The sequence below is a fragment of the Chamaea fasciata genome, unplaced genomic scaffold (genome assembly GCF_029207755.1).
Source record: "Chamaea fasciata isolate MVZ Bird 193981 ecotype frontalis unplaced genomic scaffold, bChaFas1.0.hap1 SCAF_7, whole genome shotgun sequence".
NCBI lineage: Eukaryota > Metazoa > Chordata > Aves > Passeriformes > Sylviidae > Chamaea > Chamaea fasciata.
Window position 1 is genome coordinate 26,428,305 of NW_027094092.1, and position 24,574 is coordinate 26,452,878.

The following is a 24,574-nucleotide window of genomic DNA, read 5'->3' on the forward strand; positions in this document are numbered from 1 at the left end:
CCGTGGGCCGGCGACAGCGGCGCTGGGCGGAGCCGCTCCCCGGCTCGGCCCGGGATGTCACCGCCCCCGGCTGTCACTCGCCGGCCCGGTGGCGCTTGAGGCCCGCGGCGTTCCCCGGCTAGCGCGGCGGTTCACCACCCCTTCTCTCGGCGGGGGTCGCTCGGGGCAGCTCCGCCATGGAGGCGGGGACGCCGGGGGGAGTCAGGTAACGCAGCCTGGGGGACGGTCCTCGGCCCTCGGCCGGCCGTCTGCTCGCTCCCGCTGTTGCCGGGGTGGCTCCACCGGTTTCCGCGGAGAGCGCCGAGTGCGGACCCGGCCCCATCCAGCGGGTCGGGGCTAGAGGCGGGCGTGCGCGGCCGTGCCCGTGCTGTCCTCGCCGCCCTGCCCGGGCGCAGCCTTCCCGCGGCGGAGCCGGGCAGCGAGCGGATCCACAGCGCCGGGGCTAGTTCGGGCTGCACCGTGTTCGGTGCGCCGACAGAGGCACGCGAACTTGGAGCAAAACCCGAAAGGACGTTCCTGTCTTCAAGCAAAAATGGGAAGGGCTGAGTGATCTAAATATACGCTCACTGTGAGATCTCAAATAATAATCCAGGACTTGTAAGTGTGACTGAGCCTCAGTGGGTGCCGTCTGCGTTTCCTGTGTTGCATCTATGTAATTAATAAGTATTCCCTAAGCATCAGTGACTTATCTGCCAGAAATAATACCTTATTCCCTTCCATCTGTGTCTGAACCCAGCATGATCTGGGAAACATTTTGATGATGGACACTATTGGCAGCTCATTTTCTTTCACGCAAATAAAAAACTTACTGTTATCTAATAAATCTAAAAGTTACTTCAAGCCTAAAGATAACATACAGCTGTCAGCAGGACCATCGGAAGCCTCCCTCCTTTGTCCGTCCTAGTGGAAGTGGAAGAAAACGGTGCTGGTTTTCTTCTTTTCTGCCAGTCCTCCCCGTTTCTCCATTCTTATTACTGAAAATAATAATTACTGTAACAACAGAAGGAGGTCTGGCTTCAAAATGCAAACCCGTAAGAATTCAGCTATTCTGAAATTCAGCTGTGTTAGTCATAGACGCAATCATTTCTCAAAATTTCAGAGTTTTAAAGGAAATCGTTCAGCATGAAACTAAACGTGTAAGAAACTCTTCCCATATCTAAACACAGTAGTTCAAGATCCGTCACATTTTATGTTTTCTGCAGAGTTTTCTGCACTGTCTTTAATCCTGACCACTCTTGAAAAGGATCCCCCATCATCTTACCATTCAGCAGGTGTTTGATGGACATGTTTAAACATTTCTTTATCTGCCTTCCTAGTGTCCAAGATGAGGCTGTGGACAAAAGCAACTTTAAGAAATACAACCAGATTGCTTTTTACAGGTATGGAGAATTGCAGTGTGGTGGTTATTTTTAAACTACTAATAGTAAAATATATAGGAAGTAGTTATGCATTGACTTCTAATCACAGCAAGTCTGCTGCTTTCAGGATTTATCTTTCAAAGGTGAGCATTGTAATTACCTATCAGCAAGCAATAATCAGCAGACTTTAAAATGTGTAGTCTTACACCCAGAATGTCTTCTGTTAAAGTTCAGAAGGATCAGTCCTCTCATCTGACAAAGCCCCAGAAATATTTTAATTATAAATGCACTCAGATGCAGGTTGTTCTCCTGACGTAGATATTTCTTGACTATCTGTAGTTCAAAGCAGCAGAACACTCAATGGACAGTCTGTGACAGTAGCATGTGTGATTACAGTCCTGTTGAGCAAGTACTTTGGCCAGAATTCAGTGTCAAATCTAAATTCTAGCTCACTCGTCTCTTAAAGCTAACCTTATGCTGTCATATTTCTCATCCCATTTCTAATGTGCTCTCGACCTTTTTCTTCCCTCCACTGTGTTCTTTCCTCTGCTGTCTGGACGAAATGAGTGTCCATTGTTACACCAGTTAGTCAGTGACATATTTGGTTTATTAATTAAAAAGTTTGTCTTTAAAGTAGCCTCCAAGATACTTATCTTCAAATAGTTCATGAAACCTGGGCTTGGCATGGAGAATTCTACAAACAGTTGAAAGAGCCTTTATTTAAGGATCTCTGACCTAAAAACATTATCAGGGCCAAAAGCTATAGTCAAAATTCTGTAGTCATCAGACTTATTGAGAAACAATTTCCTTGGTGCATATTTGGAGGTTACAAATTACAACACACGCTGTTTCATCACCCCAGAATGTAGAAGGTGTTCATTGGGGAGTTACAGGAATATTGACAGAAAATGAAAAACAGATTATTTAACTGAAACTTCAGGGATAAATGAAAGAATGTAACTGTACAGCTAAGAACTGGACACCTGAATTAAGACTATTATTGTTATAAAAAACCATATGGAGTGGTGATGGCTGAACCCCTGAACCCCTCTAACATCTCATTCGTAAGCATTTTGGTGTGCTCATAACTATATTCCTTCTTTTTCCTCTTGACTTGAAATGCTAATAGTTGTATTTGAAAAAATTCAATACAAAATTATTAAGTAAACATTTCTAACAATATTATGTCCCTCTGTATGATATAAGCTACAAGAACTGGGGAGACCAAAAATAATTCCCTCTCTTGACAGGCGTCAGAAACTTCTACATCCTGGAAAATCCTTGTATCGAGTGTTGTTGGATTCAGTCACATTAAGTGATGAGAATGTCAAATTCCAAATCATTCATGAGGAGAATAAGGTGAGATACCACATAGCATAGGAGGGGGCTTACAGAAAGAGCAGTGAATATTGTCAACAATACTGATAGTATTTGCAGGTTTTGAGATTCTTCAGTGATAGATATTTGAGAGATAATGCAAACTATCCCCCTAAATATGTCCTTACTAATCAGCATTTAACTTAAAAAAAATTAGTGGCTTTACAAAAAAAAAGAGCGTTCTGAATAGAACACTTTTTATCTGAAAAGTATTTTTAATTCAGAGTTTTCTCCACTATTTTGAAAAACAAGCTTTTTTTCTGTAATGCTAGATATCAGATGTTGTAAGATACAGAGTTCACTTAAAAGGCATTGCTTTTTCAAAGGGCTGAAGTAGAATTAGCTGGTGTAAATTCATATGTATGATGATTTTTACTCTCAAGAATGCTAGAGAGCATTAAATGAGAAAATGGGCATGTTTTGGTTTTTTCCAGATGGTGTTTCGTGATGCTGTGTTAAAAATAAGTAATTTTTACCCTTACAAGTTTATCTGTTTGTTTGCTCACAGGTTCTTCTACAAGTAGAAATTTATGAAATAGAAGGCAATATTTTCAGGCTTAAAATCAATGAGGCATCTCCTCTCAGGGCAAGATATGAAGTTCCTGATGTTCTTATAAAGGAACCTACCACCCAGAGGTAAGTGAGGGGCGATTTAAGTGATGATGATTTAACATGTTAATATCTTACACAGCTTCCTCCTTTATATTACAGTACAGTTGTCTCTCTACAATAAAAAGTTATTACAGGAAGAGAAAAGAAAAATGCATGTGGTTAATTTACTTTCAAAAATTCACGTTAAATGCCTAGGAGAAAGTTTTATCATACACATAAGAAACCTGAGGCTGTTTGACCCAATCAGAAAATAGCCTACTTATTACTGTGCAAAGTTTTTACCTAAGGCATTACCTGTTAATGTGAAAGGAATGGCAGGCTCTGCATAGTCTTCATGGCAGTTCTGTAGCCGCTTTTTGCACTATGCAGTGAACCCTGAGCACGGCATGTATTTCTGGCCTTCTTTGGCTCAACATTGGCCTTGAGGTTTGTGTAATGTATGCAGATATTCTTAGCCCATCTTTTGTATCAATTGTTATTTAGTTACAGTGGATTTCATGTGCTGCTGATACATAAAAAGCTGCTATTGTTTTCATTTGCCAGACTGTTCATATCCCACAAGGAGGCAGGTATTTTGGTACTGTCAAGTGTTAATGAAGACTACAAACTTCAAGTCACAGCAAATCCCTTCCAAGTTGAACTGCAGTCCAAGGGTGAGACTGTTATGAGCCTGAATTCCAATGGGTTGTTGTATTTTGAGCACCTACAACCACCTTCCAGTGACAGGTACAGCATCTATCACATCATTGTATATACTAGTTGTACTTTAGCTGAAGATAAATTCTATGCAATTGCAATTTCTGAAAGCTCTTAAGCATTAAAACATGACTTCTCTTTTACTTCCTAAGTACAGTAAATAGGAAGGGAAGTCTTAACAAACAAATCCCAGATCAGTTAGCTGCAGACTGCTTTAATCCCTTGCAGCAGCCATGTGCAGAATGCTAACCTTATTTAATGGCAAATTCTGCAAAACACTAAATTATCCTGGTACCCCTTGTCTTTCTTGGGAATGAGTGATGGTAGTATGATGAGGTAATTAGTTTCATTTTTTTTCTCACTAAATGTACTCTTTAAGTAAGTGTTATTCACTAGAAGTCATGTTTTGTTCAGCTAGCAATGTGCCATCTAGTTGCAAGATGCCATAGGTTAATCACACTACAGAGTGCTGGAAGGTTGAGAAACCTCGGTGTAGGACATGTCATGATTGAAAAATGGACATAGGAAGTGTCTCTCTTGTGGAGCATCGTTTTAAACATTGAAATTAGCAGAGAGCCCTGAGCAGAATGATAAAGAAGTGAGGATCTTGTGGGCAGGTAACATGCTGATGCAGATAAAAATAAACATGAAAGGCCAAAAAGTCAACTTAACTGAGGTATTGAGTGAAGGTTGTTTTAAGGCATTAAATATTAAAATAACTTGCAAGTTTGCACCAAAAGTGTTACATAATGGATAAAGCAATGCACAGTGCTATTTTAAGTTTCTGTTTGAAATCCTTGCTTATGTTAACAATAAACTGATTATCTCTATGTATTTGTTTTCACTAGAACACCTACAGCACAAAATGAGGAGGCAGCAAGTGATTCCTCTAAGGTAACCCATGCTTACTGCAATTCCAGCAGGACTATTTTGTAAAAGAAAATTAAATTGCATGTTCATTTTGCCCTATAGTATGTTAAAAAATACAGTCTAACCACTTTCAAAAAGGACCTGGTATAACATAGTGAGATATTTTACAAATTCATAGTTGAATGAAGGTTTATGTGTTTTACCATGTCTGTAGAAGGCATCAGTCACATAGAGTTAGCACAAAAATGTTTTTTTTTCTGTAGCCTTTTTATTACTATTTTATTTCTCTTTTGTTCTCTTATTTGATCTGGAGTAGATGTGTAAAAGGGAGTTTTGTGGTGATATTTGTCATTTTCAAATTCCAAAGAGAATTTCATCGCAACGAGAATTTCAAAAGAACAAGATCTTTTTTATAACAGTCAAAAAATATATCTCCACATACATTCAGGCTTAATATTCTCTCTTAAAATAGACCAGGTCCTGGCAGTGCATAGAGGTACATAGCAGTTTCCCCAGGAGGCTGAGCTGTGTCTGTGATATAATTTTAGCCTCCAGCAGAGCAGATGGCTGCTTACTCTGCTATCCTGTTATAAATGGCAGAAGCTGTGCTGCCTTCAGCATACTTATGTTTGAGCTCTGATTTCTGCCAGGGAAGTCACACAGCTGCAAGAGGCCATGTCCACTTATTGTGGGATGAATGTAGAAAAGAAAACTAGGGCTGACGCTGCAAGAATTGTAAATTCTATGACAATGAATTGTAGGACATAAAGAGTTTAAAAGTATCAGTTACAGACACTCCAGAGTGTCTGAAGACCTTCTTCTGTTGGCCGACCTTTATTGTTTGGGGGAGTGGGTTGGTTTCTGTTTGTATGGTTTTTTTCGGTTTGGTTCTACCCATGTATTTAATACATTTATTCAACCTCAAGGAGAAACACATTTTTCACAGTGAGAATAATCACTCACTGGAACAACCTTCCCAGGGATGTGGCATGGTCCCTATCATGGGAGGTTTTCAAGATTTGTTTGGACAGGCTGCTAGATAATCTTACCAAGGCTCCCTTTACCATTAAAGGGTGGACTAGGTGATCTTTTGAGGTCCCTTCCAAACTGGGCTAGTCTGTCATTCTGTGATTCTATCCTAGACCTCAGATATTACTTTTATGCTGTAGCAGACTGCTTGTGTACAACATGTGCACCTCAGTTCTTCAGTGTAAATTCCTGGAGCTGAATCTGACTTGTGTTTTTGATTTATTTACATTAGCCATATGTGGGGGGGAAAAAAGCGCAGTATAAATCTCGTGTGAATAAACATACTTTTCTCAGAAATTCATGATATGAGCAGTTTCACTTGCTAGGCTTAGCTATTTCTGTTTGTATAGGAAAAACAGGAGGATCTAGGTCTCTGGCAAGAGAAATTTGGCAGTTTCTTAGACATCAAAGCTCATGGTAAGTATCAGTCTAGGTCTGGAAACAGCTTTACTGTTTTATATATACCCATCATATTTCTGTCTGCTTTCTGTTTAGCTGCTTAATGCTTATCAATGTCCCACTCCTGCTTTTCAGTTGGCTTAACTTTTAGATGTCAGCGATGGGTAGCAATTGGGCCAAAACTCTGCAAATATTCATTGGATCTCTATTTAAGAGGGAGCACATTAAATGTGACCCATTTCATCAACTCACTGTATGCCATTTCTGACACAGCATTATCTGCATTGTCTGACTTTACATGTATGTATTATACATAATATATTATTTCCTATTTCTTTTCCTTTTTTAGTATTAGTACATAGCATTGACTTCACCTGTAGTTTATTCTCATGGCATATCAGAAATCATGATATTTAAGCATTAATAATTGTTACAAAGAAACTTTTTTGAAGTATGGACTAAAAAGGGAAATACTGAGCAATCTTAAGTGATAAAGATGGAGATTATCGACACATGAGATCAGTAGCTCAAATACAATTTAAATTACAAATTACCAAAATATAGGATGATCTGCTGTTCATCCCATTGTATTCTATATTAATAAAGTTGGTTAGCTTTGTCCATTACTATTATCAAGCAGACTTTTATAGCAACCAGCACTACCAGGCAGCTGCAGCAGGAAGAGGGAACTCTGAAACCAATTTCTTTTGGTGACAGAAACTTCCTCAGTTCACAGTCAAGTTCTCAGTTCCTCAGTCAAGACACAGAGGGCAGGAAGCTGTTGCCCTTGTTTTTCATGCTATTTCTCAAGTCTTAGGCCAGCATCATATTTTTCTGTTTTCTGTGTCAAAGAAATGAAGTCCATATGGTCAGATTCTGATCCTGAAGCCGCTGCTTATCAGTCTGCAGGATCTCTGATTGTGTGCCAACAGTTGCTCTGGATTCAGTAGTGTGACAGTGGGAAACAGATAATTCAGAAGTCCACTGTGCTGCAGAGTTTGTCTTGTAGGTACTGGGATGGAAACAGGAGATAATTTTAAGTAGTTCCACTGCCAAATAAAGAGGTGATCCGTGATTACATGGATTTGGGGGGTTTTTTTCTGTTAAAGTGTTTAATTTTATCTTGCTAAGAAGTTCAAAATCAGAAGAAATACAATACAATAAAATCTGTTTCAAACATTACCTCTATGGAACAGAAGTAATAATGGAAGTGGAAGTTGGAAGGAAGCATGAAAGAGTTAACTATTGAAACATTAAAACCTATTTTCTTTTGGTTTATCCCCTTAGATTGCTCTGCTTTATTCCTTTCAGATAAGCCTAAGAACTCTCTGTTCTCATCATTTAATATTATTTCCACAGGTCCTACTTCTGTAGGCATGGACTTCTCTTTGCATGGATATGACCATGTTTATGGAATACCACAACACACAGAAACACTTCTTCTCAAAAACACCAGGTAAAGGTGTCAAGGTGTCATATTGCTAGTGAATGCAATGTCTTTTTTTTTTTTTTAAGAGAGACCTATAACATTAATAATTTAATGCAGATGAGAACTTGACATATGTATATCATATAGTGTATATTTTAGCCTAATGATACGGCAAACTGAATTGTAGCCCCTATCCATGTGGAGTAAGGTGTTCTGCTTTCCCGAGTGTGCAATTTCATGAATGGCCCTTTCTGTTCTCTCCCAGTTTTCCATGCAGCTTTTTTCTGACTTGCAGGATTGGTCATGTTTTAGCAGAACTCATAAAAGAGCAATTCTATGGGAGGATGGGAGAGTTCAGAAATAGTATTTTAGGATTTAAAGCAGATACACAGTAGCCTCACTGGCAGCAAAAATCTTATTTCCTTCAGATAGCAAGGACCAAAGCAAAGAAGCAGTAATCTAGGCAGTCCATATTTCAGCTCTGGATGCTAAACAAAAGACCAGAACACCGAGCACTCACTGAGTATTCACCAGGTTTAGTGGGACGGCAGTAGAGTTAAAACTAGCCTAGTGCGAGATGCTTACATGTAACAAAGACATCTGTTTGTTTGTCCTAGTGATGGTGATGCCTACCGGCTTTATAATTTGGATATTTTTGGCCACAAGATACATGACAAAATAGGCATTTATGGTTCAGTACCCCTTCTCTTAGCACACAAGCCTAACAGAACTTCAGGGATCTTCTGGCTGAACTCTTCAGAAACACTGGTGGATATTACTACAAAGGCAGTAGCTGAGGTGAGAGTTGTTCCCTTTCCTTAGAATTAAATAACAAAAGAAAACTTTTCAGGACAGGGCCAACAGAAATATAACACCTTAGGAGATTTATCTTTTGCTCACTAATGAAAAATTGTCAGTCTCTTCCTCCTGTCCTCTCTATTGCTAAATTTGTTGTATTAAACTAAAAGAACAAAGAGATTACTCCTTTCAAGAGTCAAGTAACAGATCTTGTATCTTAACCGGACTACAGGAGGAGGCCGGGAGAAAATACACAGAAAAAATCTACACAGATGGATGTAGAAGGCAGAAAAAATGGTGGACAGAATTCTTGACAATCACTTGGATTTGAGAAATTTTTATAAGTGTTTAAATTCTTGGAATTGCCACAGATTTCTGCTTAGCAGGCTCATTCTTCTGTGGAATGTAATTGACCCAAAGAAACATAAAAAGTTCAGGAAAGGAACTCGCTCTTGAAACACGAACATATGAATTCTGTTAAAATTGAAACTATGACAAAAAAGCAAATCTTGCTTTTCCAGCACTGCATTATGTGGTTAAATTTTTTTTTAACTTACAATATGGATATTACTCAAAGATCCTACAGAAAATTCATGGTCTTTAATTATGGAAATGCTTTAATTATTTTGCCTCTCATTACCCATTTTATCTCATAACCTATTATTCTGTATAATTGTGTGCAAGGTAAAGGATTTGTGAAGGATTTATAAGAAACATTCAGTGTGTATACCTAATACTTGCCAGGTATGTGTTAGTGAATTTTGAATGTGTGTTTCCCTATTTGCTATTCCTATTTCATGGAATAGAAGTTTGATAGAGAGAGATTCAGGTTTACTTTATTTTCCTTCTAAGCACACTCCATCCAGATCTGCTGCAGAGACTGCTAAGCAGAGAGCAGTGCCTCTAACTGACGTACGCTGGATGTCAGAAAGTGGAATAATTGATGTTTTTCTGCTGATGGGACCCACTGCATTTGATATCTTCAAGCAGTTTGCACAACTGACAGGTACTAGCTCACATAATTGGAGTCAGAATGGCTCTTACCCGGGAGATTCTCTGAGGAGCATGCTGTACCCAAGAGTGGGTCAATATTTACCTAGCCCATTGTGTGCAGGAGGCCAGTTGTTTCCAAACTGCAGTGTATAGATCAAAGGCTCATGCTTTGCGAAGGCAGGTCTCTACCCTTGTTTCCCATAGTGTTCACAGCTGGTCAAACTTGCCTTTAATTGAGAAGCCAGCATAATCACTGCTATCTGAAACTGCACCCTTAGATGAAAAGGTGAAACGCAGGGGGCTAGAACTGCCAGTCACTATCAAAATAGGCCACCTTACAATGTGGAAAGACTGAATTTATTGACACTTTTATCTTCATTCATATACTCTTTCTAGGCACTCAAGCCTTGCCCCCACTTTTTTCTCTGGGCTACCATCAGTGCAGGTGGAATTACGAGGATGAGCAAGATGTCAAGGCAGTGGATGCTGGCTTTGATGCACATGACATTCCTTATGATGCCATATGGCTGGATATAGAGCACACAGATGGCAAGAGGTATTTTACTTGGGACAAACAGAAATTCCAGAACCCCAGAAAGATGCAAGAACATCTCAGGAAGAAAAAACGCAAGGTAAATAATATTGCAAGAAGAAAGAAAAGATTTCTCTGTGGTGTGAATTACCCAATCTAGCTTTAAGCAGGGTACTTCAGATACTGGAAGCAGGTGAGCTACAACAGAATAAAGTAGACTGTGTTGCCATCTGGTGATATTTCCAGCATGCAAGCTATCTTGTTTAATTCAGTTCTTCATACCATTTTATTATTTAGTAGTTTGTTCTGTATCCTGACCATCCAGCTAAATTTGACCCATGTGAAACTCCATTTTTCAGAAGCAGCTTGGTGCTGTCATTGATGAACACAGCAGAAAATTTTGCTTCTTAACATGAGCTTTCACCATTGATAGTTTCTGTGGTTGCTTCAGCTTTTCTTTGTGTTTCTGTATTTCTGCTTTTATAGCTAAAATATTTTCCTTGGAATTACCGAGTTGTAGAATTGCTTAATGCTTGATCTTTCCCAAAAGTCAATGAAAAGGGAATTGTTGAAATAGCATTCAAGTTTTGTAATCTCTCAATTGGAGCTATAGTACTTTCTCAGCTGTGCAGCAAAGCAGCAGAGTGTGGCTGCAGAATACAGTACCTGTTGCTGTTGTATGCTACATAAGCTAAAATGAATTTAAATGTCTTAAGGCATATGATTTTAAGCAGGCCCGTGAAAACAGAAGTCAGATATTTTCCCATTCACAGAATACAGCAGTGAATTAAACGTAGTGTTTTTAGGGGTTGTGGTACTTGCTTTTCTCTTTTACAATGGGTTTTGTCATTTATTTCAGTGAGGTGAGTTCATGCACACCTTCTAAATTATGGTCCTGTACATATGTCTAACACAGTATATAAAAAACCTGGTAACTTCTTTTTAAAACTAGGGACACAAGTCTCTTCTTTACCTGAGATGAAGTCATTTTCTGCCTTTTATCAAATATGAACTTTTACTGTTTAATTCAGTACAACTGATGTTAATGGTATGCTTTATTTTCTTACCCTGGCAGCTTGTGGTCATCATAGATCCTCATATTAAGGTTGATCCCTCGTATACCCTGTATGCACAAGCAAAAGAAAAGGGATATTTTGTGAAAGACAGAAATGGGAAAGATTTTGAGGGCATCTCTTGGCCAGGTAAAAAATCACTCTGTCTTTATATTTTAAACTGTTTATTTTTAAAATTTTGCAGAATTGTTTAATTGGGATCCATGAAAGCAGAATTAAATTCTTATATTCCTTGCATTTGTTTTAAATATTAATAATTATTATAATAATTAAAAATTAATATAATTTGTAACAATAGGGGGGTTGGTATAATCATGTCCTGATTTCCTCAGCTGTCTAGACTGCCTCTGCTATATCTATTGGATCTGCTGATAGTGCCAGTGCCAAGAAGTAAAAGAGTTGGATTTATTGATGAGAACAGGTGTCACCCTAGGGCACCATTCCTCTTCCCAACTTGTTCTGGACACAGAAGTGCAGTCTCGTCTGTTGCAGTGAGCACAGCTTATGCAGGCTAGATGAAATTTAGTGATTCCTGATCCTGAAGACTTTGATTCAATAGAAATATAGTGATTTGACATATTATGTTTCATGAGATCATCTCCTTGCAAAGAACCAAAGGAGGTTGTCTCCCTTCTTTACAGACAGGAAGCCCACAATCCTGGCACAGGAATGATTATGAGAAAAATCAAGGACATATTGCAACTTCTAGTAGCATGGCAGGATGTAGTTATTCAGCTTCTCAGTGACACTTTTCTGTTTGAGCTCAGAGTATTGGCAATGTTGTCTTTCCCTGACTACTTGTTCACATGTGAACATATTTCAAACTGCTAGCAATCGTGCTTAAATGGTGCTGAGCTTCAGACCTTCTAAATCCTAGTGTGTTGACTTTAACAACGTGGAAAGGGGTGTACTGAATTCCAAGTCAGCCTGGAATTGGTTCTTGAGCTTTAATTTCAGAAAAAATGCCTATGCCTATTGCTGCCTCTGGAAACCATTGTAGATTTAGGCCATTGTATTTAGGTGCAAAGACAATGTTCTTAAAATCAGGTGAATAGTTGGGATCTCCCACATCCACAGGTTCCTCTTGTTACCTGGATTTCACCAATCCTGAAGTGCGAAAATGGTATGCAGATCAGTTTGCCTTCAAAACATACAAGGTTTGTATTCGTTTGCTCTGATCTACATATCCCAGAAAGCCTGAAAATGAAGAGAGAAGATAAGCAAGTTGTTGGCCTTTGTAGCTCTATTACTGTAGTGTAGAGGAAAATACCTTGAGAAGCTGAATTACCACAGAAGGATTTTCTCCATGGACTTATCTACACTAAGACAGTCAGGAACCCATATGCCACCAGTGAACACACACACTTAGTTGCAGCAGTAGAAGGGACAAACTACAGGCATTTTAAGAACCCATAATCTAAAACAGCTGCTGCTATTCCAGCCTTTACTACCATGATAGGATACAGGGAGTGATGTGGGAGTGCACTCACAGCTCAGTCAGTTCATCCTGACCTTCCTGCCTGGTGCTGAAAGTGTCTGGGTGACCATTGCTGCACACCTCCAGTTCCCCTCACCCTGCTCCAACGTTCTGGTTTGCAGTAGAGTTGTTGAAATCACTTCCCTAGTAGACATACGTAGTAGATATTTCCCATGCTGCTTTTCCTCTCCAGATTTCACCTCTGTCCTTCTCATTTTTCCTCATGGCTCTTTCATACTTGTCTTTTCCCTGCCTCTTTTCCCTCACCAGAAAGCAGGAATAGCAAGTACCTACTGAGTTTTGTAAGAATTGCCAAGGTCAAGTGAGCTTGCAGGCTGCTACCCTGACTAGAAGGGCCTCTAAGAGGGATGAGATGAATGACTGGGGGCTTTCAAGTGACCTGAGAAGTGTAATTACCAAGTCTTGCTTTTGTGCTGCTGTTTCTACTCATACCCAGGACTGGCCTGACACCCACTTGAGATAAACACTCAAAGTCACAGGATTGGCTCTGTCATGATCTAATTGCAACCCTGTGTCACAGGCATCCACTAATATCCTCTTTGTATGGAATGATATGAATGAGCCTTCAGTCTTCAAGGGGGCAGAACTAACAATGCAGAAGGATGCTGTGCACTACAACAACTGGGAGCATCGGGAAGTACACAACCTCTATGGATTCTACCAGGTAGAGTATCTGGAGACACAAACAGCTGTTAATCTCATAGAGTATGTGTGATGTAGTACTTGACACAGCAGTAGGTATTCTATAACCTTCATGAAGGCCTGAAACTCTGCTGGACATTGCAATATTTGAAATAAACTGTGATTGGTCACAAGAACATGACACCATCTGTGCCTTACTACCACAATAATCTAAATTACATTGGCTGTGACTATTGAATCTTTTTGTTCACATGTATTATAATAAGAATAAGACAGTGTAGAAAGTACCCTAATTAAAGAGTTTGTCTTCCTGACTTTTCTATTCATGATTGTTAGCAAATGGCTACTGCAGAAGGACTCATCAGACGTTCTTCAGGAAAAGAGAGACCTTTTGTCCTCACACGATCTTTCTTTGCTGGATCACAGAAGTATGGTAAGTAAGGATTAGCTGGATGCCTTCCTTGCTGCTTTGTTCTATTAAGTTTGATAGATAGTATTGTAGAGAGGACAGAAACTGTCTCAGAAATACTAATGTGCTAAGCTCATAAAAGTGCAAGTGGTTAAAAAAATCAGGAAAGGCTGGCAGGGTGTGTATGAGTCAAAGGTAGAACAGCCACCTGTGTCCTGTGACAAACCAATACCTGCTTTTATTGCCTGTTTCAGGAGCTCATGTGTATAAAGAAAAAGAAAAGGTGCAATGTACAGGAAATCCAAAGCAGTTCATGATTATTCTTGTCTTCTTTCTTTAACTGCAAGCATAAACTGAGATATACATTCAATTTTCCTGCATAATACTGAAACTGGGTATTTCCAGGGGCAGTGTGGACTGGAGACAACACGGCAGAGTGGAGTTACTTGAAAATATCCATTCCAATGCTTCTTACCATCAACCTGGCAGGGATTTCATTCTGTGGAGGTAATGTGTTTCTCACTGTGCATAAATGGTGCCACCAAACTTGTATTCCCAAGGCAGATTTCAACACAGACAGTGGAAAGCTCAACAGCCCTGTGCATTTCCAGGTGGTTTCACAGTTTAGTCTGGTTTCAGAAGCCTGAAACCTGGCTCTCACCATCATTCTCCACTAACTTTTGTGCAGTGTTTGTGTCCCATCTGGGGCAGCAGCCCTCAGGTGGTGTTCTGATCACAGCATCACCGTGACAGTCCTCTGTCCCTGGGAAAGTCACTCACTTAACCTTCAAAACCTCTCTTGAGATTTTTTTTTCAAAGCATAATTTGTTGCACCAGTTTTTTACTCTTATTTGGACAAGCACCTACCCAACAGCAGAAAACCGAACAAACTGTGAAATGCATGGATTTATACGCTTGGAATGTTTGTTAGAGGAGAACTTCACATTTTCCAGAGCAATCTCCCAAACTGTGTATTTTTATTTGTCTGCGCAATGTCTAGCTGATGTGGGAGGGTTTATTGGAGATCCAGACCCAGAGTTACTTGTTCGCTGGTATCAGGCGGGAGCCTACCAGCCCTTCTTCAGAGGTCACTCTAACATGGAGAGCAAACGGCGCGAACCGTGGCTCTTTGGGGAGAAGAGCACCCAGATCATCAGGAGAGCCATTAGAGAGCGCTACGTCCTCCTGCCCTACATATACACTCTGTTCTATCGGGCACACACGGCAGCCGAACCCGTCATGAGGTAAGAGCGGGAGTCAGCAGGCCTAGAGGGTACCTGCAGGAGCTTACTTGGAGAAGGGAAGTTAAATTACCACCTCTTAATTTTGGAGTTACTTATTTGACTAATAAAAGGCAGAAAGACCCACAAAAGTTCTAATACTGAATTCTCTTTTCGTGCATTCTGCAAGCTTTGTTAGGGCTCTCAGAGGAAAATTATGTTTTGAGCTTTTTCCCAAATGACACCTGGAACACACTAATTCAATAAATACATTGCAGACTTTAAACTTTTCAAAGTAGTCTGGACTTAAAACTTTTCATAATGATAAAGACCATCACGTAGTAGTCCAACCAGTACATAGAACAGTGCTTAATGAACTCTGAACTTGTTGACCTAGAAATGCCATTTTGCCTCACATGAAAATACTTGTTACTGGTTAATTGTTACAAAATCTTATTTCATATTAATAGTTTCATCATTTTTTCCAGTATTCCTTATAAAGTTTCTTTTAGTAGAGAATTTAATAATCTAGAACAGAAATGAAATTAGAAAATAAATTATTTGTTCAGTTGCTCTCTAACCGCTTAAAAGTGTACCTTCATGGAACTAAATGCAGCATTTCTTTCAGGAAGAGATGAATGTCATTAATCTCACTGGTATAAATTATAGTCTGTGTTTATGCTTGCCGTAGAACTGTTCTTTTGCACACTCTTACCTTCATATTTTGTTATGCAGTTACATCTTGTAAGTTTTAAAAACATAAAGGTCCTTTTGACAAGGGTTGAGTGGATTGAATTTTGAAGATGATTTGCATTGCAGACATAGTATGAGTGTCTGTCTGCATGTATGTCAGTGTAAATGCACCTGTTTTATGCACTGACATAGACAGTGGGTTTCTGTCTTTCTTGAAGCTTTTTTTGACATGTGAACTGCCCACAGTATTAAATCACACTTCCATTGTGTTAAGTTTGCTGCAGTAGGTACAGAATTAGAGAGGAAGTGTATTTTTTCTCACTGAGACAAGCAGAATGGAAAGTGTGTCTCATTAGCAAGCACATAGGCAGCAGGGCTGCAGTGAACAAGTGGATGCCTGTGAGTGAGCAGTTGAGCCAGGCTTTTTTGTAAGAAAACCCAGAGCCTTTCTCTTAACAAACTATTGTTGTCATAATCTCTCAAACTTCAAATATACAACTCCTGTTCCATAACCAGATGGTTATTACACTACCCTTTGAGAAAGACTGAAAATGAGTTTCTGGTGCAGGTTTTTCAGGCGTGGCCAGGAGGAGACTTTCTATCAAAGCAGCAGGGAGCTGTTGAGAACAGAAAGGACTGTGCTTCAGGGAGTAGCTCATCAGGGGCCAGCATTGCTGGTAGACTGGGACACAGAGGCTCATTCATCTCTCCTTTGACAGAAGGAAGGTAGATGGAGTGCGAGGTTGTAAGGAAGAAGGCAGGAGGGAAGAAAATGAGGCCATGGATATACTGGAATGTCTTAACCCATGTTGTACTGGGCACTTCCAGTCACTGACACAAAAGAGGATCTTGCTCTATCTTCAATTCTTGATAACTGTGCCTTGTGAAGAGAGGGAGAAAATGGAGCCTGAAAAGGCCAGAAAGACTTGAACAGGTTGATTGGAGAGGAAAAATGTAGTGGAATTCCATTATCTTTCCTTTCTACAGGTGTCTCTGGATAGAGTTTCCAGGGAAAGTGGAAACTTTTGATGTGGAAGATGAGTACATGCTGGGTAAGCAGGTGTCTTATTCTCTAGAATTTGAGTTAAAAAATTTTAGGTGTTTCATGACAAAAAGAAAACATAAAAACGCTGCCTAAGACTTCCAAAAATTATAATTGAATATAGAACTTGAGACTTGTTTAAGAGACCTAGTTTCAACAGCGCTTTGAAAATAGAGGACATAGGAGATGCAAAAACTCAGTTGTATTTCAGTAGTCACTTTGAAAAAACATGATTGCTTTTGACCTGAAACATCAAGTTCAATGGAGCAGCTAAGATCACAGTCTGCTTCAAAAATAGTAAGCAACTACCACCCAAACATGATTGCTTTTTACTGTGCTATGGCTGGCTGCTGAAGTCAGTCAGCCATCAGCCCACTACACAGGCCTTTTTCTTCAGTAGAAAGTGAACCTAAGCATATGACATGCCCAAGCAAGCTCCTGAAATGGGTGTGGGAGGTGGACAACCCCAGAGCACACAGATTCTGCTCTGGGGAGATGCAGCCTTGAGGATCATAGCCATGTTTATGTTCTTCTCCAGGAAATGCTTTGTTGGTGTGTCCAGTCACAGAGAAAGAGGCCAAGACAGTGACAGTTCTATTTCCAGGGTCAGAGGAGGTAAGGATGTATATTAATTGCTCAACTGTTCAGCCCAAAGAAGTATTTTATGCCGAAACATTCCAGCTCCCCATCTAATAACTGCTGAGCACTACTGCTGTGGCAAGTCTTGGCTGGGTATGCTATGCCACTCTGAACCCTTCCTTCCATCTTCATGCCTTGCTTGCTTGGCTCACAGTAAATTTACTTTCTTGCTTTTCCAAGAGCTGCTGCACATATTTCAAGACACTTACAGTGTAAATCTCCCTTCAAAACTTGCTGTGTCTCATCAATCACCATGCAACAGCTTCCCTACCTTGTAAATTTCCTTTTTTCATGTATTTCTCTTTGGGTTAAACTTGTCATTTTATGTGGGGAAAAAGGGAACTTTTTGAAAGGTCAAAAGGCAATCAGAGGGAATCTGGGGAGGGAAAATTTTAACAAAGACAAGCCTCAGTAGCCTGAGACATGTATAGCAAACACTGACACGTACAGAGAGCAGTTCCTCTCTGAAGTAAGATACTTATCCACAGGCTGGCACAGTGGTCAACTTGTACAAAGAGCATTTGGCTACAGGAGCTGTGAAGTGGAGGAAGGGAAATGATTTGGGGAAAATAGTTGCTAAGGGAAAGCCTGAGACTCTAGACAGTAAGCAGGAAAAGGAAGTGTATGAGACCATGCAGAGCCCTGTGACTCCACTAATGCACCTGAGAACACTTAGAATTCTTCTCAGTTTAAGGAGAAAAACAGACTAGACTCTCCAGAAAAGTTAAGGAAAATACTTTTATCAGGATCTCTGTGGCAATTGAGTGCTTGGCATACTTAAATCAGTATTAAGTATTTAAGCTGCTGGCAGGTGTGGTGCATGGGAGATTCAGATGCAGGTCTCTTGCCACCTGTTATTAGTAGCATTGTTGTTAATTTTCATTTCAATCTAAATATGCTTTTGTCAAGAATTAGATTTTAAAAAATAAAATTTAAGAAGTGTTTCATTGTTTTTCACTTTCAGATGCTTTAAGACGTACAAGACATTGTTTAGACATTTCTACATTAAACTGTAGGAAAGGTCCGATTATTTTTGTGCTTCAGAAGTGATAATTTATTATTTTCATCCAGAAGGTCATTTATTTTAATAAAATAAATGCTTTCTCCTGCATATCAAATAGACTGTTTGGATTAGTGACAGGTTAGGCAGGAGAGTAACTGCATCATTTTTTTTTCATTTTTTCTAGATTTGGTATGATTTCAGAAAATTTAAGCGAGTGGAAGATACAGGCACAGTGAAGATCCCAATAACACTGGAGAATGTATGTTTTCATTTTAAAATGATACTTTCATAGAGCAGAAAAAAACCCCAAGCTTTTGTTTTGTCAGTATTCAGTATCAGAAAAGTGACAGTTCAATTTCCTTGTAGAAATGTAATCTAAAATAGTTTTTGTATAAAAGTCTCATCTCCGTTATTGTTAGATCGAGCACTACTGTGTGCTGGTGGTGAAGTGAGGTGATGCAAGGGTTACTTTTCCAAGGAAAATTATTTTGCTTATATGCATGCAGAAGGTTACTACTGTTCCCATTGTTAGATGAATAATTTTCTTTATATATTTGTGGTAAAAGTTCATTTCTAAGTTTTGAGCAAAATTGTGTTATTTCTGGTCCTTGTTAAAATCACATTATCAGAGTATGGGAACCTTTCTGCCCTGGCTTTGTGTTTTTGCAGATTCCTGTATTCCAGCGGGGGGGCACTGTGATACCACTGAAGACCACAGCTGGAAAATCCACTGAATGGATGATAGACACTTCTTATGAACTCCACGTGGCCTTAGACACAGAGGTACTCTGAGATAGAGTTCCACTTTTACAAAAAAGTCTTCTACTCCAGCTGATCTTTGTAGGCCCTTGCTACCTGTTCAATCAGCACAATGGCATCTACATTTGAGTGCTCAATGGCTCTTCTCCACTTGTGCTGTTTGAGGGGACTCAAACCTCTCCCCTACTGTCCCCTCTAAGCATGATTATCTGAGCACAGCAGAGGCAGAACATTTTTCTGACCTTTCTCAGCCCTCCTTCCTTGGAGGAAGGAGCAGAGAATGAGCAGGCCACAAACTTTCTCTTGGGCACAGAGAGGGAACTTCCTACAACTGTCTTTGCCAATAAAGAGATGACATATGGCACCTGCAATAATTTACAAAACCAGGTTGTCCAGCACATCAGAGCTGGATTGCCTGAGCCTTTCTGGGACACAAGTCACTAAAGAAAAATAAACACACACCTTCAATATGAAGCATAACATAGTGAGACTGTTTCATTATTCAGTACTAGAGGCTACTGTTAATTTGTGCTCTATCTGGTATGTTTCACAGGCCTGTGCCATAGGTGAGCTCTACATAGATGATGGGCATTCATTTCAATATCTCCACAAGAAACAGTTCCTATATCGGAAATTCACTTTCCACAAGAACGTTCTCTCTTCCAGGTAACAGCAATTATGGACAAAAGCCACCAACACACTGTCACTGGAAATGTCTGTTCTAGTTCATGAGGCCTTCTTACAAATGTAGCAGTATTAGTCTCATCTGTTGCTTAGTGAAGTCCAGGAGTGTGCAGAATCTGTCATAAAACTGCAGAGGTAAACAGTGTTCTATGTAAGTCTGAAGGCAGTAACACATGACATACTGAGCTGTCTCATATTGTTTGTCTAGTCAAACTCGAGATTCTGCAGATTGACAGAAATAAAAAGAAAGTAATTAGAAAGAATAAAGCCTATCAGAGAGACAAAAAAGATAAATCGGGAGATTTGCAAATAGGCAACACCTGGAGTGTTTGCATTTTCTAGGATTTGTTTTCCAACATAATCTTTTCTGAGAAGGTGTTCAGTCACTGGAACATGTTCCCCAGGGAAGTGGTCAGGGCATCGAGCCTTTTCTAGTTCAAAGCACATCTGGACAATGATCTGAGTCATGTGGTTTAGTTTTAGGCAGTCCTGCAAGGAGCAGGGAGTTGGGCTTGGTTCTTACCTGTCCCTTCCAACCTGAGATATTCAGTGCTTCTGTCTGGGAACAAAACCACACCATTGCACTCTCCCAAAGTAATCAACAAATTCACCACATATATTAGCATGAAGAAAAGCACTTGAAAGGAGGCACAAGGGGACACCACCTGCAAAGGTTCAGTGACAAAACCTAAAAGCCAAAGACATCCTTAGCTGCTTGTAAGGAAAGAGATGCCAAATATGTCACTATAACACTTTTACTATTGAGGTATGTTACACAAAGGGCTGTGTAGTGCATAAATGGTGATTCTACAGGCATTTTTTTGTCCTTCATGCTTCAAAAATATGCAGGATTTGATCCTAAAGCTACAAAATTTAACACAGAGCAAAACTAGTTTAGCTTGCATAATGTGGTTAAAAGTATACTTCAAATCTCTTTGTCTGGAATAGGAAATCTGAAAAGCTTAAAAATTCAGGATGGCAAAGAAAAATGTTCCTAAATTGCTAGCAAATCTAGAAGTTGGGAAAAAAAGTAATTTTGAGAAGAATGATATAACATTCTGTTCATTTAAAAAGTTACATTTTGATTTCAGGTTTTTTAGAGATTTTTTAATGAAAATTAAGTTAGTTACAAAATTAAACATAATTTTGTCTCAGATTGAAATATCTTACTTGGAAAAAAAGTTAAAATTAGCTTTACATTTATATTTAGGAGTTTTAACTACTGTGTTCTGAAAATCCAGAACTTTACTGGTTTTCAAAGCCATGTTTTTTGCCATAAAATAGCTTCTCAAACTTTTTCTTCTGACTGTGAAATCTGATGTGCAGTGAAAAAATCAGACAATGGGAGAAAGTTTTACTTCTTTTTAAGAGAAAGGTAAATAGAGGAAATGAAACCAGTATAGCAAGCTTTCAGGCTGAGACTGAAGTAATAATATTTGTGTGATACTAAACTTCTGTTGATGGAAAGAAATTGATGTATATGAAATAATTTTTTTTCAGTTGCGTAGATGAAAGCGGACAGTACCACACTACATATGTAGTTGAACGGGTGATTATTCTGGGATTTGGAAAGCAACCCACTTTTGTGACAGCCAGTTCCAAGGGTAATGAATTGACTTCTGTTTTACTACCATTTTTTGCAATTCTGTTGCTCTGCTGCCATTCACTAGAGGTGTCAAACTGACAGGTCTGCAAAGGAATAGGAAGCCTCTTTGTTTAGTTTTGTTTACTACTTTTTTTATATCAAGGATAGAATTTACTGAAAGGAACCAGCAGCTATTCACCACTAATACTACATGCAGAACTGAAGAACACTGACTTTGAAGGATGATAAATATGTCAGTAAAAGTGGTTTGGAATGAACACGTTCAGACAACATTGTCCTACACAGAACATGAGCAGAGATGGCACTTCAAATAAAGTGCCATTTGCTCAGGTCTGTCAACCTGCCTAGTCTAGAACAGGAAACTTGCAGACAAACCCAGATTTACTCTGCTGCTTCCATGTTCATCCAAAAGCTCTGGAGTTCCTGACTATATGGCATCTCTAGAAGTTGTGAGGGATCCCATATGGATAGGCAGTAGCATCTACAGAAAGGGTTTATGACTGCTTTCCAGGCATGTCCCTTCACTTGGAGAGTCATGGGGAAATGGACTTTATGCCTCTGGCCTCAGGGGTGCTTGGAGGAACACCTGAGCAGAAACCAGGGTTATTTTTTCAGAAAAATCCTGAAGTAGTTCCATAGTTTGAAAGATCAGAAAAACAGAAATAGTTACTTTCTTATTCTGCTGCATTTTTATGTGTGTTCTGGGAAGATTTGACTTCTATTTTTAATCAGTTCTTTCCACCAGTGGCAGGGACAGTCGGAACTTAAAACTGTAGAGAGTCATGTGTAACTGTGTTTCAGAAGGATTCTTCTTCAATTTAATACAAAACTCTCTTGTCCTGTTCAGATGGGAAAAAAAAAGAAGTGGTTTTCACATATGATGCAAAGACCTCTGTGCTGACACTGGAAAACTTAGCCCTGAGTGTTGATGCTGACTGGGAGATCTGTATCAGCTGAAAGGAGATGCAACTTCTACCAAGCAACTGTTCATTGAGAGGCTAAGGAGAAATAAACTGGGAGGACTTCAGATGTTCACTTGAATCCAATTAAAGCAACGTACATATTTTCCACCAGCACACCCAAACTAACATTTCTCACAATTTTTTTTAAAGCACTAGTTTGGACTTGAGGAACTTTTCTGTTCAGCAGAAGTAATAGTGCTGGGATTTTATCTTTAGGGAAATAAGCTAGATACTATTTGCATTAGGCTAGCTTTAGTTAGGCATTAAGCTTCAATTCTACCTTCACTTGCAATAAAAAATTGAGTTGATGGGATGAGATTGTGGCTTGTGGGCACATGCCTTAATGTAAGCATTTGAAAATCCCACTATTCAGAGACTGGAGCACTTGAGGAGATCTGGGCCAGATCAGCAAGCAGCATCAGCAGATATGACAGACACAGAGGTTACCACCAGAGTTCTGCCTGCCGGCTGCCTTCTGGAAACAAACACAGAAGGAGTCACCCAGTGTGATCACAGACACTTCTGCTTTCCAGTCCTTACGACACTGCGAAATTAGCTGGTCTGCACAGGAAAGTAAACAGCAGGCTCTCCAAACAGCTCAGGCACAGGAGGTGAGGGTTGGATAGCTTGTGCCAGTCAGTTGTGCAATAGTAGAAGACAGGAATGTGGCTGTGCAGAAGGCTCCCTAACAGCCAGCTTTGAAACTTGGATTTCAAAAAGGCATAGGTCCTCATAGGTGCAGTACTGGCTTAGGATAGCAGCTATACTCACACAACATTTTCCATGTTATTGCTCCCCTCCATCTGTAAGTACTACCTGAAAAAAAATTTTTCTGTTAGGAAAGAATTGGCATTGATGATAGAACATCATTGATTGAAGCCAGTCCAGTGAAGGAGCTATGCTTTTCCACATCTTCCAAGTCCTGCCAAGTTTTGGCTTCCTTTACACAAGTTTTAGTCATGTCACTTCTTAGTATCTGGCTGAGATTTGAGCTAGGCATTTATGAAGCAAATTTTAATTTGAATGGGATTAATTCTGTATTCAGGCATCGCTCTTTATACTTATTTCTCCTTTCTGTTACAACTCAGCCTAACTCCCTTGCCTTCTTTTCCCACCATCTCTGCAAACAGAACTGCTGTGTTTTGATGCTTCCTTTGCTTGCAAAACAGAGATCCTGGGTTCCACATCCACATCCTGCCTGGTCCCTCAGGCTTTTCCATATTAGGCATCTCTTTTCACAGGCTGCCATTGCTCCACAAGGGTTGTTTACCCTTTCCATTTGCTACACTTGTCAGCTATATTATTTTGAAACCAGTTCTGCTTTGAGTCAAACCGGAACATGCCATTAGTTGGGTTTCTGGTTTTTCTGGATTTTGAGTTCATTTAATTTCTTTGAGTAAGATAAGGAAATATTTTCTTAAAACATCAGTAAATGAACTTGTAGGAAACAGAAGGATGGTCACCATTTTTGCCAGCTAAAGGTAACATAACATTACTAATCCCCCCTGTCGTTCCCACCTGCTGCTGTTTGTCTCTGCAGGGCAGATTTCTGGGAATAGCAAGTGTGAGAGCAAACTGTGAGTACTCTGCTCTTGACTACTCAAGTGTAGTTTGTTCCCCAACAAACCCTTAGCTTCCTTTCTTATTATTATGCAGGGCTTTTTGTCAGCACCTTCCAGGAGATAGTGTGACCCTCCAGTCCAGGAGCTGGGAGCATAAATACTGTTGTACTTAATGCAAATGTGTTAATCCAGGTAGAACAGCAGCAAATAGATCTTTTACATCTGTGAAAAGAGAGACTGACCCTATTTTTCTATCAACTTCTAAGCTTTGATTGATGTTTTCTTCCTCTGTTTAAGCATAGCAGTGCTTCTAACAAGATATAGTTATTGTCTTGGGTAATTTAATAAAATGTTTTAATTGCTATTTCTCAAATTGGAAAGTGAAATAAAGTAATAATGAAGCAAGTTACGTGCCTTTTTCTTCCAACCTTCTTTCTACTGTTAAGAATCACTAGTGAGTATTCTTCCAAGGGTATCTGGTTAAAGTGAATTACTTGCTTTTATTTTCTGGCCCTCAGTAAGATATCTGCACCACAGGAAGTACTCATGGGTCAAATTTTCAATGGTATGAAGTTCCTAACGTTTGTGGATTTCAGTAGCAATTAGTTGCTGAAAATCTTAGCAGTTTGTGTCTTTAGATCTGATAAATTTCAAAGAATATGATTTACATTGCTGCTTGTAGTAAGTCA

General features: G+C 39.6%; 1 protein-coding gene across 2 annotated transcripts; it reads left to right on the forward strand.

Annotated features, from left to right (window-relative positions):
• Positions 1-66: 66 nt before the first annotated feature.
• Positions 67-24,281, forward strand: GANC (glucosidase alpha, neutral C). Of its 2 annotated transcripts, XM_066188108.1 has the most exons (24): positions 67-205; positions 1,317-1,379; positions 2,609-2,717; positions 3,244-3,371; positions 3,891-4,073; positions 4,892-4,937; positions 6,293-6,359; positions 7,701-7,797; positions 8,388-8,568; positions 9,421-9,574; positions 9,958-10,193; positions 11,169-11,295; positions 12,244-12,323; positions 13,185-13,328; positions 13,643-13,739; positions 14,121-14,222; positions 14,716-14,959; positions 16,616-16,680; positions 17,209-17,285; positions 18,497-18,571; positions 18,982-19,095; positions 19,625-19,737; positions 21,256-21,359; positions 22,209-24,281. In XM_066188108.1, the coding sequence occupies exons 1-24, from the start codon at positions 177-179 to the stop codon at positions 22,316-22,318; spliced, it is 2,745 nt and encodes a 914-aa protein (XP_066044205.1). In that variant the 5' UTR covers positions 67-176; the 3' UTR covers positions 22,319-24,281. The 2 variants fall into 2 exon arrangements, with proteins under 2 accessions (XP_066044205.1, XP_066044204.1); XM_066188107.1 differs by having other exon boundaries at positions 67-1,379.
• Positions 24,282-24,574: the final 293 nt, after the last annotated feature.